General features: G+C 39.9%; 2 protein-coding genes across 8 annotated transcripts in view; both read left to right on the top strand.

The window, feature by feature from the left end:
- Nucleotides 1-7,412, top strand: part of ncoa2 (nuclear receptor coactivator 2) — a 95,281-nt gene extending 87,869 nt beyond the window's left edge. For 5 of the 7 annotated variants that reach the window (XM_036125689.1, XM_036125691.1, XM_036125692.1 and 2 more), the window contains exon 22: nt 4,316-4,398. In XM_036125689.1, the coding sequence (XP_035981582.1) occupies nt 4,316-4,327 (12 nt within the window). In that variant the 3' untranslated portion in view covers nt 4,328-4,398. Of the gene's footprint in view, nt 1-4,315 lie in introns of all 7 variants that reach the window. The other 2 variants (XM_036125690.1, XM_021313478.2) reach the window with 1 other exon arrangement.
- A 3,028-nt stretch (nt 7,413-10,440) lies between these two features.
- On the top strand, nt 10,441-15,580 carry prdm14 (PR domain containing 14; the record flags this gene model as incomplete). Its single annotated transcript, XM_036125750.1, has 8 exons — nt 10,441-11,074; nt 11,815-11,859; nt 11,953-12,113; nt 12,200-12,470; nt 12,555-12,757; nt 13,206-13,307; nt 14,807-15,026; nt 15,397-15,580. Coding segments are annotated over 8 exons (1,806 nt in total), but the record flags the coding sequence as incomplete, so codon positions are not given.
- Nucleotides 15,581-16,327: the final 747 nt, after the last annotated feature.

Here is a 16,327-nt window from a genome sequence, read left to right as displayed (position 1 = left end):
TTAAACATATACAAACAACAAATCAATCTGTTTTATCGTTGTGCAGATCAGGTGCTAAAAGAGCCACTGCGTCTCAACTCAGAGCAGAAATGATTGCGTATATATTTCAACCAAAATTGCGATTTGATTTAGACTTTTCTCTGCATTAACCACAAGTAACAAAAATAGCCTCTAGATAAAGATGTTTGTAAACATGGACTATTTAAATCAAGAACTTAATTTTTTTTATTAATCAGAATATTATCCAATAGAACAGCTTTTAATTGAGTTGGGCATCAACCCTTGTTGAACATAAAGTGCAACCAACAAACCAGTCTATGCATTAAACTGATTGACCAGAACGTAATTCTATGGTGAGATTCCTGAGAGTTTCTGGTAAAACAGTTTGATTATACAAACTCTAAAACAAGTAATAAAATTAGATTATCTCACTGCTGCAGCTCTCTACCCTTCCATGTGGAGGCAAACCCACTTTAAACACATTACTGACACTAAAGGACGCGTCTGATTCACTAATTGCTACATAACCAAAAATTGCAGACCTCTGCAGTTTGGGAATTGCGTTTTTTTTAAATTGCGATTATATTGAAAATGCGATTAATTGTGCAGCCCTAGTTAAGATGTAACACACTTTCCATGATTTTTGAGATCAAGCACTAGGTGCATAAGTTTGAATTGATTGTGGCTTTCTCCCATACATTCAGGGTCAGAAATGTACATCCAGCCTCTAAAATACACATATGTTCTTGCTCATATTTTGAAATGTGTTCCTTAGCACGTCGCAGGGACACGACACACTTCTGTAGCCATCAGCAGGCATCTTTGACCACTTTTCTTGGCAGAAAAGGAAGAACTGATATAAAGGCAGTGCGCTGCAGGGCGACAATGCAAGGAAAGCATGTAATATGCGATAACCTTATGGTAACGGCAGGGCTTGTAATCAATAAGTCTGTAACAGGGTTAATGGGTGTATTGTGCAGTTACATCTACCACCTTACCTTATATTATACCACAAGCCTGCTTGAGTATTGCATCAAGCGGCTGCATACATAGTGGTTTGATAATTATGTAATATTTATTGCAGTCCAGGCAGTTCCCAGGGATATTGATCTCATGCAGTAAATGTGTAGTTATTTTGTGGAGCCCCAGTCCTGGGTCCAAATTTATTTTTTCCATCCTCACCAATTTCCCTTCATCTGAGTTTGGGTCGGATGGAGGAAACCTAAACCCATTTGAACTTTCCTACTGAGACATCATCCCAGATGCACATCCAAACTGCTTCTGGAGTGAGCTGGATCTCAGCCCTATTGAAAATGTTAGTACTATACCTAAATGTCAACTGGAAACTACATAGTTGACACTAATTGGTCAAATATCCACCCCAAATTATACCGCTGACGCTGAGCCAAGCTTTTTGATGGTAAAAAATAATGGCTAAGGGACTTTTTAGGCATGTTTTAAAGGTATTTAGCCATATTATATGCTTATAAAAAAGGACCAAAAACCATTTGATCATGATACAATTAGGTTATATACACAAACCTCTATCCTAATAATGTTTTGATGGTCCTTTTTGTGGATACTAATAGCCTCTGCACTGGGCACATGACCAGATATAAGCAGACGTGGCGCCATCTAACGGCAGTATCGCAGAACTATCATACTGCCGGTTTGCTCAATTAATAAAACATTATTAAATTTTGCCAGACTGACCCTCTGAAATGCCTCACAGTAAAGCGGCAGCTCGCTGTGATCAAAGACTAACCGTTATTAATTAAATATACCGATCTACAGCAACTTTAAGAGCCTCAATCAGAACATTTACTCACGTCAATCAACTCTGCGGTCACATCTGAGCCTCGGCAGGTTTAGCGTCCGCCTCAGTGAACACCGACGTTCATACTGTATTCCCAGCGACATTCCAGTCTTTTCCCTTTTGGAATCTTTTTTTTTTTTTTTTTTCCCACTGGAACTTGGATGCTAATAGCCGTTAGCCACTTCCTTGTTCTATCCCCTGCTGCACATGCGCTGTGTTGTACTTTCTCTGTTATTAAAAATAAACACAACAGGCTTTATTTACTAGCAAACTGAGGCAAAACAAAGCGTAAAGCGCAAAAATAACAAGTAATACGCCAGCCGGATGTGATAATCTTTCATAAAAACTTTGCATGCAACCAGAGTGAGCTAGTGATGTAAAAATTAAAAGTCAAATAAAGTGGCTATGCACCTTCAAAAGGGGTTATAGGTAGGTAAGTTTAGGTAGGACGCAGTAATTTTGACTCTTGGTGGATTTGAGAAAATCTGCAGAAGTTTCAAAGTTTTGCACCGAGTTCTTTTTTTTTTTTTTTTTTTTTTTTTTTAAATCCACTAAAGTTGTTTGTTGTATCATGGGGCAAAAAGCAGTTCAGAGGACTCATTAAAAGCCCCAAATGAATCCGACATCCACGCCCCAGATGAGTGGGTGTGTTTCTGTTTGAGTTATTCTAAGGCCTGTGTTTTGAATCGCTCTGCTGGTGAATAATTTACCGAGCGGTTTACGTAACTCCTCTAAAGTTCTGCTGCTTGTCTTCAACTTTTCGGACGGTGACGTAACTGAGCACTTTAAAGCCAGACCATTCAGTTACACTTTTATGCAGGCTTGCCTACATACTCACTGACTCGCATGTTTCACATCAACATCACTCGACGTCGGCACCGCCTCGCTCATTTAATGCCCACCAAGTTAATTTGTCTCCGCGCGTCTCGCTGGTATCGTTAGGCTGGTATCTGCGATGCGCTGTTGTTGACCGTAATGCTTTTAAAGCCAGTAAAGATCCATGAATATTTAACTACAGCGCTCCTGTTTGATTGCCTGCTGTCCAGACTGTTGTAACACAGCAGCATGTCCGTCACCGCGCCTACCTTCCCTCCAGGTTTATAGGGGGAAAATATTGGCACTTAGATTATTTCAATTATTTACTGTTGGGCCATTAGTGCATGCATTTGTGTTGTTTCCCTGTGGGTTTTATGCTTGATGGTATGCTCCAGCAGGGTTTGTAATTTCTGATATAGTCTGATAAAGTTCAAGTTTATCAGTAAGTTTTGCTCTCCAATGATTTAAATGGATTCCTCTAAATGTGGCAGTCTTAAATGCATCCATATTTTCCATACTTAAAATCCTTATATTTTCACAAAAATTGATGGTGCGGCTTTATATATGGTTACCGTTGTGCTTACTGACTGATTTTATGTGTTAAAATCTCCCACAAACTATCTGATAGTCTTTTCTCCACAATCCTCTCTAGGCTGCGGTTTTCCCTGCTGCCTCTGCCTTTTTTTTCTTCCACTCAATTTTACGTTGAGACTTTGTGAACAGGCAGACTCTATAGCAATGCCTTTGGTGTCTCACCCCGCTGTCTACTGGAGAACTGTCACAGGGTTCCTGCGAAACCTTAAAAAGTATTAAAAGGCATTGAATTCTGTAATATAAAACTAAGGCATTAATTGGCATTAAATTGTCTTAAATCAGTCTTTCTTAGGTCTTAAAATTGTTACCAGGTCATAAATTGGATTTTATTTTTGTAATCCTTACCAAACAGTAAAATAATTGACACAATTATATTTTTTTTAATTTGCCAAACGGCTCAATGTAACCATTATTGGTTCCGTCCCGATAGCGGAACCAATAAAAAGTGTTGCGGCCGGACCATAGCTGCGAAAAAGAGTTGGCACTGGTTATGTTGTGGTTTTTAAAACTGATTTATAGTTTATTTTAGTAGGGAACAAAACAAAGTTTGTGAATTCAGTTCAGTAGTTGTTAAAAATATATCTGTAATTTGTGTGTTTTTAGATTTCTTCCTATATGGAATGTTTTTCAAAATTTTAAACATGTCTACTGGGCCAGAAAGTAATGGTTTATGTTTATGTCGCAACCAGGTTCATCTTGTTTATCGTGAAGTTGGTCTTAACTTTTTATTTCAAGTGGCATTAAAAAGCCTTAAAAAGTCTTGAATTTAACTTGCCTTATGCTGTAGGAACCCTGTGTCAAGTAAACAGACTGTTGGGTCGTAATTTATATATTAATAAGGAAAACATTTGTGTTGGTCTTGGGTAACATTCAACTTTTCTAACTGAATTTAGATTTCTATGAGAACTGACGTTAATAAACTCTCTTGAAATATAATACTTTGTTTGTAAGGAACCTATATATATAATATGAGCACCCAAACATCCCAGCGGTCCTAAAAAGTCTGAAGCTGAACTTACTGTAACTTGCAGGAACTCTGAACGGTTACTCTGTTGAATGCCTTCGCTCATCTTTGCTTTTCCTCCACAGAAGTACTGTTGACCCCCACGAAGCTTCTTAAACTCGAACCTCAGCGATCAGCTGGTGCAGGGAGCGCGTCGGCCCTTTAAGAATCAAAAAACACAAACTGGTAACTAACTGGCTGCCCCTCGGACCAGCCGGGCCATATCCTGAGCCCCCCCCACCCCCACCTATTGACCCGTCGGGGGCCCGGACTGACACAGGAGTGAGCAGAAGGCCAGCCTACCTGCCCGTCCAGCTGCATTCACCGTAGTGTGACTTACTGTAGGGCCCTCCTGGTGGGAGACACTGACTTCAGGGAGCAGAGGGGGCATCAGTGGGTGTGATGAATGTATTCCTCTCAGCGGACAGCGGCCATCTACAATCTCATCTCAGAGAAGAACCGAGTCGTTCTCTCTCTCTCTCTCCACTCATTTGGGACGTTTTTCCTCATGGGTTCCAAACGGCAGCAGAGACTCCCGGGTCACGGTCACAAGTACAAAGAGGAGCTCAGTCTGGGTTTTTATTGCCTTGTTGCTGTTTGCTGTATTTTTATTTTTAATTATTGTTGATTTTATTTCTTGTTAATGAGAATTAATATGTAGATGAAAGACACGGTGAACAAAACTGATCTCGATAAACACTGCAGAAGATTGATTTGAGTGGAATTCTATTATTAGAATAATTTAGTCAAGAGGTTTATATAGTGTATTAAATTAAGTTTTATTTTTCTGTATAGATTCATTTTAATTATTGTAGATGATTCTTTATCCTCGTAGCAAGAAGATTCTTAAAAGTGTGAAAGAGGCACTTTTAATCGTTGTTAACAGTAATGGTCAAGAAGATTCTTCTAATCGCCTGAATTATGGATTATAATCTTGGTCCAGGTGTTTCAAAAGATGTCAAAATCAAATATGGTTTAAAAAAAAATGTATTGTACATACCGATGAGTAAAGAACCTTTTTCTTTCCTATTTATTTTATTCCCTACTGGTCACTACTGTCTCTCTTAAAGCAGAGCAGATATATTTGCTTTTTTTTTTTTTTTTTTTTTTTTTTCCCTTGTTGTTGTTCTCTAAAATCTTGATGTTCTGGTACGACTCGGACAGGTGGTGCAGGTTGGTGGTTAGGGGGTGTGCTGTGTATACAGTGTACAGATTACGGCTTGCTTCTCTGCCTTTTAGCATAGAACACAAAAAAAAGTGTAAAAAAAAAAAAAGAAATCCTCACAGCCATACATTAACTCAAAACTATATTAAAAAAGTGTGCTTTCTTTGTCGTCTGGAGTGAAAACTGCTTCGTACAAGCTGCTAGGTGCAAACTGTTCGGGTGTGATGTAAACAAGCAATAACTACTTGAGAATCCTTTTCTGTTTCTTTGTTTTGTAATTTTTGTACAGTTTCCTGAATTGAAAGAGGAAAAAAAAAAAAAGAGAGACACGTTTTTGCTCTGCGTTTGGATGCAGTATTAAACACGGTTTTCTATTGCAGTTTGTACCAAGAAAAAAAAAAAAGTCTACATCCACACACAGCGTTCTTGATAAATTATGCAGCCATCTGAGAGGGGTGGGGGTGCCTGAAGAGGGGAGGTAGCTTACACCCCCCCCCCCCCCCCCCCTCGTGATCAAAACTAGCCCTCTCTTCCTCCAGCCTTCTATCGCAGAGGTCAGAGTTAAGACTACACCTGCTCTGACAGACACTTAGCCATATTTTATGACCTCAGGCAATTCAAGGATAAAAGCGTTCGCTGATGACGTGCAGATCTATTTCCCCAAAAGGGACTCGAGATCCAAAGCAAGTCATCCTCTCTAACCTCAAAAAGAAAAAAAAAAAAGCTTTTATATTAACTATTTTACCCAGGAAAATCTTTGATCAAGCCAAATGATTCTTCACATTTCAATTGGATTTCTTTCACTTCTTGGTTAGCAGGCCCACACAGGGGAAAAAAAAAAAAAGTCTGAAGATGTCAATGAGCAGGGTCTACATGATAAAAACAGATTCACTCTGAATGTATCCTCATTAAAGGCCTACTGTTCTTTCTTTCCTAACATGTTGCGGTCACGCCATGCTCTTTTCCCGCTTTTCTTTTTTGCTTTGCTTTTCGTTTTGAGATGAAATTCGAAGGTGTGGAAGAAGGCTGCGCGCACACTTTGCTTGCCCTGCAGGAGTTTTGCCAAGGGTCTATGGGAGACCATGTTTCACCCCCCCCCCCCCCCCCCCCCCTCCCCTATAAATGTTTTTTTGATTGTAAAATCCACCCATACAGAATAAAGCCTTTAGAGCCATTTCTCAAATTGGCCTTTAGAAGGATTCAGAGCCCTTTGCAAATTCCCAAAGATTTTCAGCATTTTGAAAAAAACAAAACAAAAAAAAACAACAACTTAAAGCCATGTGGTAGCAGTGCATTTTTTAAAAAAAGAATTTCTAACGACAGGTGCAGAGGAAGTGCACGTATTCAGACTTTGGACCCACTTAACTATACACTATATTTTCTTCTCGTTAACGTTTGCTTTTGCAGAACTTTAAATGCCCTTTTTGTATCGTCTGCTGGTTTCTTAGAGCTAAGATGCAAACCTTTGAAATGCTAAACACCCTAGCATATTGCCTTAGATTTTGTCCTGTTCTTGTAAGTTCCACTGCTGTCTGTATAAATTTGTATAAATGACTGGTTGTACAGTATTGAATGGGTGCACCACTATTCACCTCTTCTCCGCTGCTGAAGACTCCCAAGTGTACTCTCCTCTCCTCCCCTCACAACCACAATCATTGCTCTTCTATGTTGGGATGGGTCCACCCTCTCCTCACTGTTGTATGGAAAAGATGATGCACACAGATAACAGAAGCAATATGTATTATACTGGACTCTTCTGAAGAAAGATCACCGGGGTTTTGTTTTGTTTTTTCGTTCTGCGTTGTCCACAGGAGTCGCACTGTATACCTGTATCCATCTGACCTTTGTTACCCCCCTCGGATGTGTGTGAGCACGCGCGCGTGTGTAAGTGTGAGTGAGCGTTTTATGCAAAATTAGATATATAAGAGAAGGTAAAACCACAGTTATGCAAATTGTGAACTAATATGGCTTCGCTGATGCTATTTGCCTTGTAAATAAAGAGTTCTGTTAATGCATAATTTAACTGTTCACCTCTTTTATTACATGTCGGAATATTAGACTCTTCAGTTTGTTTTTTCTATGAAGCACATTTTATATTTTTTAAGAATTATAGCAGGGTTTAAAGGGTAATTCAAAGGATGTGTTGCAATTAAACAGGTTTTGATTTGAATGCAATAAAATACGTACATATTTCAGTTTTCCAGTACATACTCTCTAAGCAGTTTAATGATAACACACACATTTCCATTAACATATCTGCATATTTGTTTTTTGTTTTTTTACTTATGCTATCTCAGCAGATTAAAATATAAATTCTGGTTAAATAGCCTAGCCCTCTTTCGTACCTAAACACTGAAACGATTGTGTAGTGTGTTTTCTCCAGAAAGTTTTAACAGTCAGTTAGCAATGCCATCTGGAATTTCACTGTCATAAATTAATGTTTTAAATCAAATTTATATTAAAAAAAACTAATGTATATTTAGGTGCAACTCAAATTTGTATTTGATCCTTTGATAGTTTAACAAAAAATGATTTTAAATACATATGTCCTTCATCTTCATGGGGAAGATCATCTCCAGCCAAAAAGGTAGTGACTTTCTCTACAAGGAGGATAAGACACAAAAGGTCACTGCTAAAGAAACCGACATCGCTCTAGGCAAGCATATTATTGGAAGTTGAGTGGAAGGAAAAAAATTGTGGTAGATGAAAGCGCATAAGCAGAATAGATCACATCCTTGAGAGAAATTGTAAAGAAATGCCGGTTGGAGAGTTTTTTAGGCGATTTTCAAAGTGTGTGGACTCTGGCAGGCGCCTGTTCCCTCAGACATCCAGGACATGAGCTAAAGATGTCATCATTACTGACACAGAGGCAGCAACTTGCAATGTCTAAAGAAAAATAAAAGTTCTGGACTATTATCCAAAGTCCACTTTTCAGATGAACATACATTTCCAGAAAAAGTGGATATTCCAAGTTACTTGAGGTCCATTGTTCGTGGGGTTTCACAGTCTGATTATATTTGGAGGCAAGGTCGTCTACAGCTTATTAAGAAAATTTGTTGAAATTAATAAACACATAGGAGCAGTATGGGTCCCCCTTTTTACCTAATGTTGCAATACATCACTTTAAATAACGAAATTGTGGATAGCTTTCCCACTCTTATCGGTTTGATATATATATATATCTTAACTGACTAGACTAAAATAACTCTTGGAGACTTCCTGCTGGTAGAGTTGAATCCTAAAAACTGTACTTCTCTTTCAGCACCATGGACAGGGTCCAGATAATACTTCATATTATTTAAATCGTCGGCCGTCAAAGCGAGCACGAAACGACCCCTTGTCTGGTGGATACGATTTGGAGCCAAGCTGGAAACGAAATGGCCGAAGAGACCATCGCCCAGTTTGGCGCAACGTCAAAGAAACACAAGGCGCAATCCCACAGCAGGCCGGCTAAATAATTTAAACTGTTTTATTGCTTTGAGTGCTCAGGGAAATACTGACGACCTGGGGGTAAAACTGGGCGCAGGGTGTCCTTCCCTCTAATCACACCATGAGTGTGGAAAAATAAAAACGTGTGGCATTGGGGGCAGAAAGCGATCCCCTGGTGGTTTGCAATCATTTTATTTTATTTGTTAAACTGGAATATCTATTCTAAATGCTTCTAACGCCATCCTGACACGAGCGTATTTGAGGAAATGTTTGGGGGAAATCTCTCCAGTAGTGGAATTAAGGCGCAACCGTGGATAGGTCAACCCGGTGGGCTGTCCCAGGCAGATTTAATTGAGATGCATGAGGTTGCGTGGATCCCTCGGCCAATGGGGAGGAGGACGGCGCTGGGAAGCATCTTCAGCAGACCTGGGCACGTTAGGTGCCCTCAGATGACCAGCGACGCATCCAGATTTGGGTTTGCAAAGCGCAGCTCTGATGCCGTGACGAAGTAAAACTCTTGGATTGACTGAAGTCGGTAAGCTTTTACAATATTTGAGGTCAAATGCTTGTTCTGTTTTTTTTTATTACAGTGTGTTTCGTGCATGTTTGTCTTTCTCTTAATTCCCCCTCAAAAAGAAATCAATAATTGCTGTTTTCCCCAATTAAGAGTCACGCACAGAGCATGACGCACACCACCTTCGCCGCTTTTCCAGATCTGCCTTCCCACAGTTCAGTAAATTATTGTTCGGGAATCGTAAAGGTCCATTAAATGCTTCATTAATGCTGACCTCTGCTCCTACCGACTGTTCTCTGATTGGTGTCGTGACCCTGGTTTGTCTCTCTATTTACTGGCAGGCCGGGGGGACTGGTTCCTTCATAGCCCCCTCACTATAGCTCAGCCGTGTGAGGTGTGTGACCTCTCAGCTGGAAATATTGCAAAATCGTCTTTTTTTTTTATTTCTACTGTGGGTGACCTCTTTCTTCCTCTTCCTATGGCTTTCTTCGCATGTTTTCAAGGCACCCCGCGAAAATTCCCAGAGTTCTGTGTCCTATTTCTGCTCATTAAAAAGGTGTGAGTGCTTGACTTGATTTTGTGAGAAGACGATGGGAAAGCTTTAAACATAAACTGGAAAATCAACAGACAAAAAAGAGCATGGATTGATACAGCTTTCAGACAAAAGGATAGATAACAAAAAAAAAATTTTTTTCTCATGCCTCATTTTTTTAAATATCTGGATTATAAATCAAATTCCAAATCCTCAGCTTTCTTGGCCCTTTTTCTGGCCGGTTTTATCCAAATCATAACCAAAATAGCATGTACATTTATGGTAGTAATTTCGCAGTGGCCAGACTTGAAATTAGCTGATATGGAGAAGAAGGTGAACGGCTTTCTTTTTCCATACCCCTTCACACCTAGATACCAATTTATTACAAAAACATGACCGTGCAGTTGTTTTAGAATAAGAAAAGTAAGGAAACGAGGACATAAGATTTGCTTTATATCAACAAATGCAACGCAAGCTTGCAGACGTGCTCACACCTTTTTCGACATATTAATAAATTCAATAAACTTTATCGCTCTCCCCTCTTCCTCTCCCCCTCTCCTTTCCTTCTCCACATCCCCCTAAAGAACCCATCCCTGCTCGGACCTCCACGCTCAGTGCGTTCGCGTCGGTGTCCTTCTCCTGCGCCCCCGACATGCTGAAGGAGAAGAGTTACCAAGCCGAGATGCTGAAGAGCAGCCCCCTCCGGGGATTCTTCCCCAGCCCCTATCCCTACATGGACGTCTTCCCTCGGACGCACAGCCTCCTCCACCCGCTCGAGTCGCTCGGTCGACTTGTGTCGGACGCCCGGGCTTCCCTGCCCCTCGGGGCCCACGGAGGCGCGGCTCCGTTCCTCGGCCACGGCGCGTCGGGCTTGCCCTTCGCGAGTCCGATGTTTCCCGGGCACGCTTTTTGCTCCAGGCCGGAGGAGCTGGCGGCGGTGGTGACGGAGCACGCCGCCGGTCCGCTGTCCTCGGACTTCAGCAGCCCGCACAGCGTCAGGTCTCCGTCCGCCTCCTCCTCCGGCAACACGCCGCCAAAGGAGAGCTTGTGTCGGCCGAACGCGGTGGATCTGCCTCCGGAGAAAAGGGCGGCATCCTTTAACTTCAGCGAGGAGGACTTGTCCATGGTGCTCTACGGTTACTCTGGGGGCCAGGAGAGCAGCGGGGGCCACGCTATGTCAGGACTGACCCTGCAGGAAAACTCAGGTGAGGCGCTGTGGATTGGGAGTTTTATAATTATAATTTTATGCACCGCAAAAGATTATTAATAAAGTTCTGTTACCCATACTTCACAAAGGTGCCCAATTCCAATAAATACATTCGCCAAATGTTTATGTGGGTGACAACAAAAAATATATATATAACGAAATACAACAAAAATAAGAATGAGCCAATCATTACTTTTAGAATGTTGTTATTCCTTTAATACACAGTAAAAGATTTTTTTAAACCAGCTAATAGTAAAAAGTCGAACTGAATTGTGTTAAAATCATGTAACATTTATTTTACTATATTTCCTGTATTGATGCCCAAAAGTGCCGCAATCCAACAAATAAGGAATTTCCATACACATATCTGTGAATGTGATTTAAAAAAAATAACTCTAATAAATATATTAAATAAACTATCCTTATTCATATGAACCAATGATTTATGACATTAAGTATTCGCTGTGTTGACACATATACAGTGATTTCAGTGACCATTTCATTAATTCATGCCCCGTTGCAACAACTAATCTGCCAAGTAGGCCAATATGTTTATATACTTTGTGGTTCATATGTGGTAGTTTGAATAAAAATGGGGTAAAAAATCTCAATACTTTAAAAATATAACGGAAAAAGATATTGTTATTTTCTCATTTCTAAATGCCCTTAATGTTTGGCTGTCCATCCATTCATCCATTGTCTATACCCGTTTGTCCTTTTATTTTTTTATCTTTTTAGCTTCTCATTCCCTTCTGGACAGAGAAACCCACGAGCTTCCAGAGGGTAAGATAATGCCGTCTTTTATCTTTTCTGACGATGGATTTGACAAAACATTTGCATTTTTAAGGGGTTTTGAACTATGATTCTGTGTTGCAGGTCTAGTCGTCCTCCAGGCTGCGTGGGGGAGCATTTACCACTGTGGGGTCTTCACAGATAAGGTCAGCATACCTAAAGGCACGCGCTTCGGACCTTTCCAAGGAAAACTTGTGAACACCAGCGAGATAAAAACATACGATGACAACACCCTGATGTGGGAGGTGATGCTATACTTTCAAATACGATACGATGTGTTTCACAAATCGCTGCATCACCTCTGACATCAACATCATCTGCTCCCCTCCAGGTGTTTGAGAATGGGCGACTGAGTCATTTTGTGGACGGCAGGGGCGCTTCTGGAAACTGGATGTCTCTGGTGAAGTGCGCTCGGTTTCCGGAGGAGCAGAACCTGATCACGGTGCAGGTCCAGGGTCGGATCTTCTACGAGGCCTGCAAGGAGATCACACCGGGCCAGGAGCTACTGGTGTGGTACGGAGACTGCTACACGCAGTTTCTTGGGATCCCACTCACACTGAGGGACCCCAGAGAGGACAACAACAGCGTTTCCCCATCCGAAGGTCTGAATCGACTGCTTCCCCGAGCCCAACGGTGTTCATTTGGTTGGCGCTGCGAACCACTGAAGTCATTTCTGTTTCCCGCAGATTCAGGGGAAGGCTTCAAGTGCGACAGATGCGGGAAGGTGTTTGCATACAAATACTACAGGGACAAACATCTGAAGTACACGCGCTGTGTTGACCAGGGGGACAGGAAGTTTCCCTGTCACCTATGCAACAGATCCTTCGAGAAGAGGGACAGGCTGAGGATCCACATACTGCATGTGCATGAAAAACACAGACCTCACAAGGTAAATATAATGACATCACTGCAGGCATGCGCTTAGAGACAGTTTTTAAAACGTCGTTGTTATGTGGACGTTAAAGTGCACCTGGTGCTGAAAGGACAGCTCCCACAAGTAAATAAGGCTGCACACGTCAGATTTTGTTAGGTTTATTGAAAGGTGGATTAGTCGGGCAGTGAGTAAATATAGTCTCATTTTGCCAAATAAAGAGCATTCACTTGGTTTTAATTAGCACAAAATAACCAAACTATGACATTAGGATGGTTGGTGGTATTAAACAAAGCAGCAAAGAGAAACTATTTCTGAAAACGATATGTAATATGCACTAAATTAATTTGCTTCTTTCACTCTCTCTCTCTCTCTCTCTCTCTCTCTCTCTCTCTGTCTCTCTTAAAGAATATTCTGTTAATTGTGACAAGTTGCAATAATTATGTTTTAAATGTCTCATGTGCAGTGCTCCGTGTGTGGGAAGAGTTTCTCCCAGTCCTCCAGTCTTAACAAACACATGCGGGTCCACTCTGGAGAGCGACCGTACAAGTGCGTCTACTGCAACAAGGTAGGGGGAGCTGCCTAAGTTTTCGTGGCTTAGGGCGAGGGTGAAAAACGAATCAACATGATAAAGAAAAAACAAAAAAACTAGTAGAGACCCAGAAATTACAAGGAGTTTATGGTTAAGCGCTCTCTCAGGTAGCAACCATGGGTTTTCTACAAAAGACCACAGGCCAAAAAGAGCATTTTCAAAGGATTGGCTTAAATGAACAAGTAAATGCAAAGTCATGTAAAATTGTACAAAAGGCAAAAAGGAACAAAAAAAATTGAATAGGCCTACAGGTGTGTTGAAAATAATTGTTATGATGTTTGTGTATGACTTCCTCGAAACTATATGTAAGCAAACTAAATTACTATCCTTAATTATTTTGTTTGTAATAAGTGAACATTCATTATTTTTTTAAAACAGAAGAAGATTTTTGGTTGGACTAAATCTAATTAGTTTGGATCCTACTTTTTCATTATTTGTTGTCTTTAGTTTTTAGTAGATCTACTGGTTTCTCCCCATTATAATCACGGTTGTATTTCCTCAGTTACACAAACCACCTTCACCTCTTTGTTACATGTTTCTCTCATTTTTTTCACCAACATTTTATTTTATTTCATTTAATTTTTCAAAGTCTTTTCATTGTTTGTTTTCTAAGATTTTCTATAGTTACCAATGGAAAGCACTTTGTTTTGCCATCTTTGTGTTTAAAGATAAACACTGGGTGACTGAGTTTGCGACAGTTAGCATGAGGACTAATGGTGACACACTAAACAATTTTAAAGTAGTTAGATAAGATCATCTTAGGCCGTCCAAAAATACAAGCTCGTGTGTGGGTTTATTATAATAACATAGCAACAAATAGCTAACACCATCAAATTCATTTTGACCCTAAAATGATATAATGTGGTTGATATTTAACCAACAATAACGTCTAGAAATTAGATGTAGTGTTTTGTTCAAACAAAAATAATTAGACATTTGTTCACGCTTAAGCTGCATCTTTTAAACAAATAATTGAAAAATGAAGGGGCCAAGTTGCCTTTCATTTTATTTCTTCAGCAATAAGTTTTCGTTTTTTAGGACAAAAGGGACGGTGGACAACCCCCAAGTATTTCCAGCTGTATTCGAGTCCCTCGCGCGCGCGCGCTCCAATGTTTGAAACCTTTCACGGCACTTTTGGCACGAGGCGGTGTTTATTGTTCCTCGCGGCAGGCACGCTCCTCGGAGCTACTTCCGTGCTAATTATCGCCAGATGTTCTACTCAGACGTTTGTCCTGCCACGGTCTAAGCTTTTATTCACGGCTCCCGGATGAGCGAAGTTGCTTCGCACTTTGTTTTAAATGCGTCGTTTCTTTTCGCTTCTTCTTTCTTTCTTTTCTCTTGAACTATTTAGAAAAAAACAACAACACACTGCATTAAAATCAACGCAAACGCCTTCAAAAAACGTTTTTATTTTTCTTACATAATTTCAAGCAAAATGTATTATTTATATTATTAAAAAAAAATCTCTCTTTTAGGCCTTCACTGCCTCCAGCATCCTGCGCACGCACATCCGCCAGCACTCCGGAGAGAGGCCCTTCAAGTGCAAGCACTGCGGGAAGGCCTTCGCCTCGCACGCCGCTCACGACAGCCACGTCCGCCGGACTCATGCCAGAGACAAGCCGTTCCCGTGCGAGCTGTGCGGGGCCGCTTTTCAGGAGGAGAAGGAGCTGAAATATCACGAGACAATCCACAAACGTGAGAACCACTTTTCAAATTTACATTCATGTTAACTTCATTTATTTACTGTTTTTTTTTTTCGTTCACACTGATAAATAAATTTGGGTCAATAGAAAATAAACTATAAAATACCTTTTATTCAAAGAGCTGAATTAAATTTCCATCAAAGGTGCAGCCTATGTTGCAAGAATAGAAAAATATTTTTTTACTTATTTATTTATTTTCCTTAAATGTCATTGTCCAGCCCATAATAATAATAATAATAATAATAATAATAATAATAATAATAATAATAATAATAATAATAATAATAATAATACAAAACCAGTGCAAAATGATAGAGAATAACATTTTCTAAAGTCTTTTTTATTGTTGTCTTCTCCTTCAGGGAGACAAATGGACCCGCTCACTGTTCCGTCCTCTTCAGGAATTGGACGGGAGGATGACTCTGGGCTCCCATTGAAGGAAAAAGAAAAAGCACAGAAGAACCCAGAGCAAAGGTTTCCAAATTACCCCGGGTTAAAGGTTTTAAATTCTGATTATCGGCCCTGGAACTAGACAGGCCAAAAAAAGGGAAACAAGGGGGATTATTACCGTTGTATAGCTTTATTTAAAACCAAACACGATTATTTAAATGGTTCGACATCTATTTATGTAACTATGTTGTATGTTATTATGTGACTTGAAGCTATCTCTTTACAGCAGCCATGCATTATTATTATTATTAATAATATCATTATTATTACTTTATTATCAAGGATTTTTGTCATACATGATTGTTTACTTATGGATCCAATGTAAAGTGCATTTCCCTTTTAATTTAAAAAGTCACAATTTCTGTTCTTTTTTTTTTTTTTTTTGCAAAGCAAACCAAGAGCACTGGTTTCTTCATCAGTAAAAATAAATGACTGCATGAAAAAAATATGACTCTTGGTTGATTTAAGAAATACATACTTTAAGGATTTTAATTGTGAATATTACAGATCAAACACCTGAAGTACACAGGTTATTCTTATATCCAAACTTGTAATTTAATTACAGCTAAAGAACAAGCAAAGAAAAAGCAAACATATATTGTTTGGAAGGTTTGTAGTGAAAATGGCATCAGGACACAGATGGATTTCAAATGAAAAGCAGATTTGAACACAAATCGAATGATAATCCAGCCACAGTCACTTGCGCAATAGTGTCGTAACCTGGATGCTCTCAGTAAAATGAAGAGATGTTACTTGGAGCAAATGAATGACAATGGAGTGATGTTGTAAACTGGCCTATTGCCTCTCACACAAAGAAAATGGCTGTGACTGACATCTGTCCTC

Source organism: Fundulus heteroclitus, chromosome 21, assembly GCF_011125445.2.
Source record: "Fundulus heteroclitus isolate FHET01 chromosome 21, MU-UCD_Fhet_4.1, whole genome shotgun sequence".
NCBI lineage: Eukaryota > Metazoa > Chordata > Actinopteri > Cyprinodontiformes > Fundulidae > Fundulus > Fundulus heteroclitus.
This window is presented reverse-complemented; position numbering and strand designations above follow the sequence as displayed.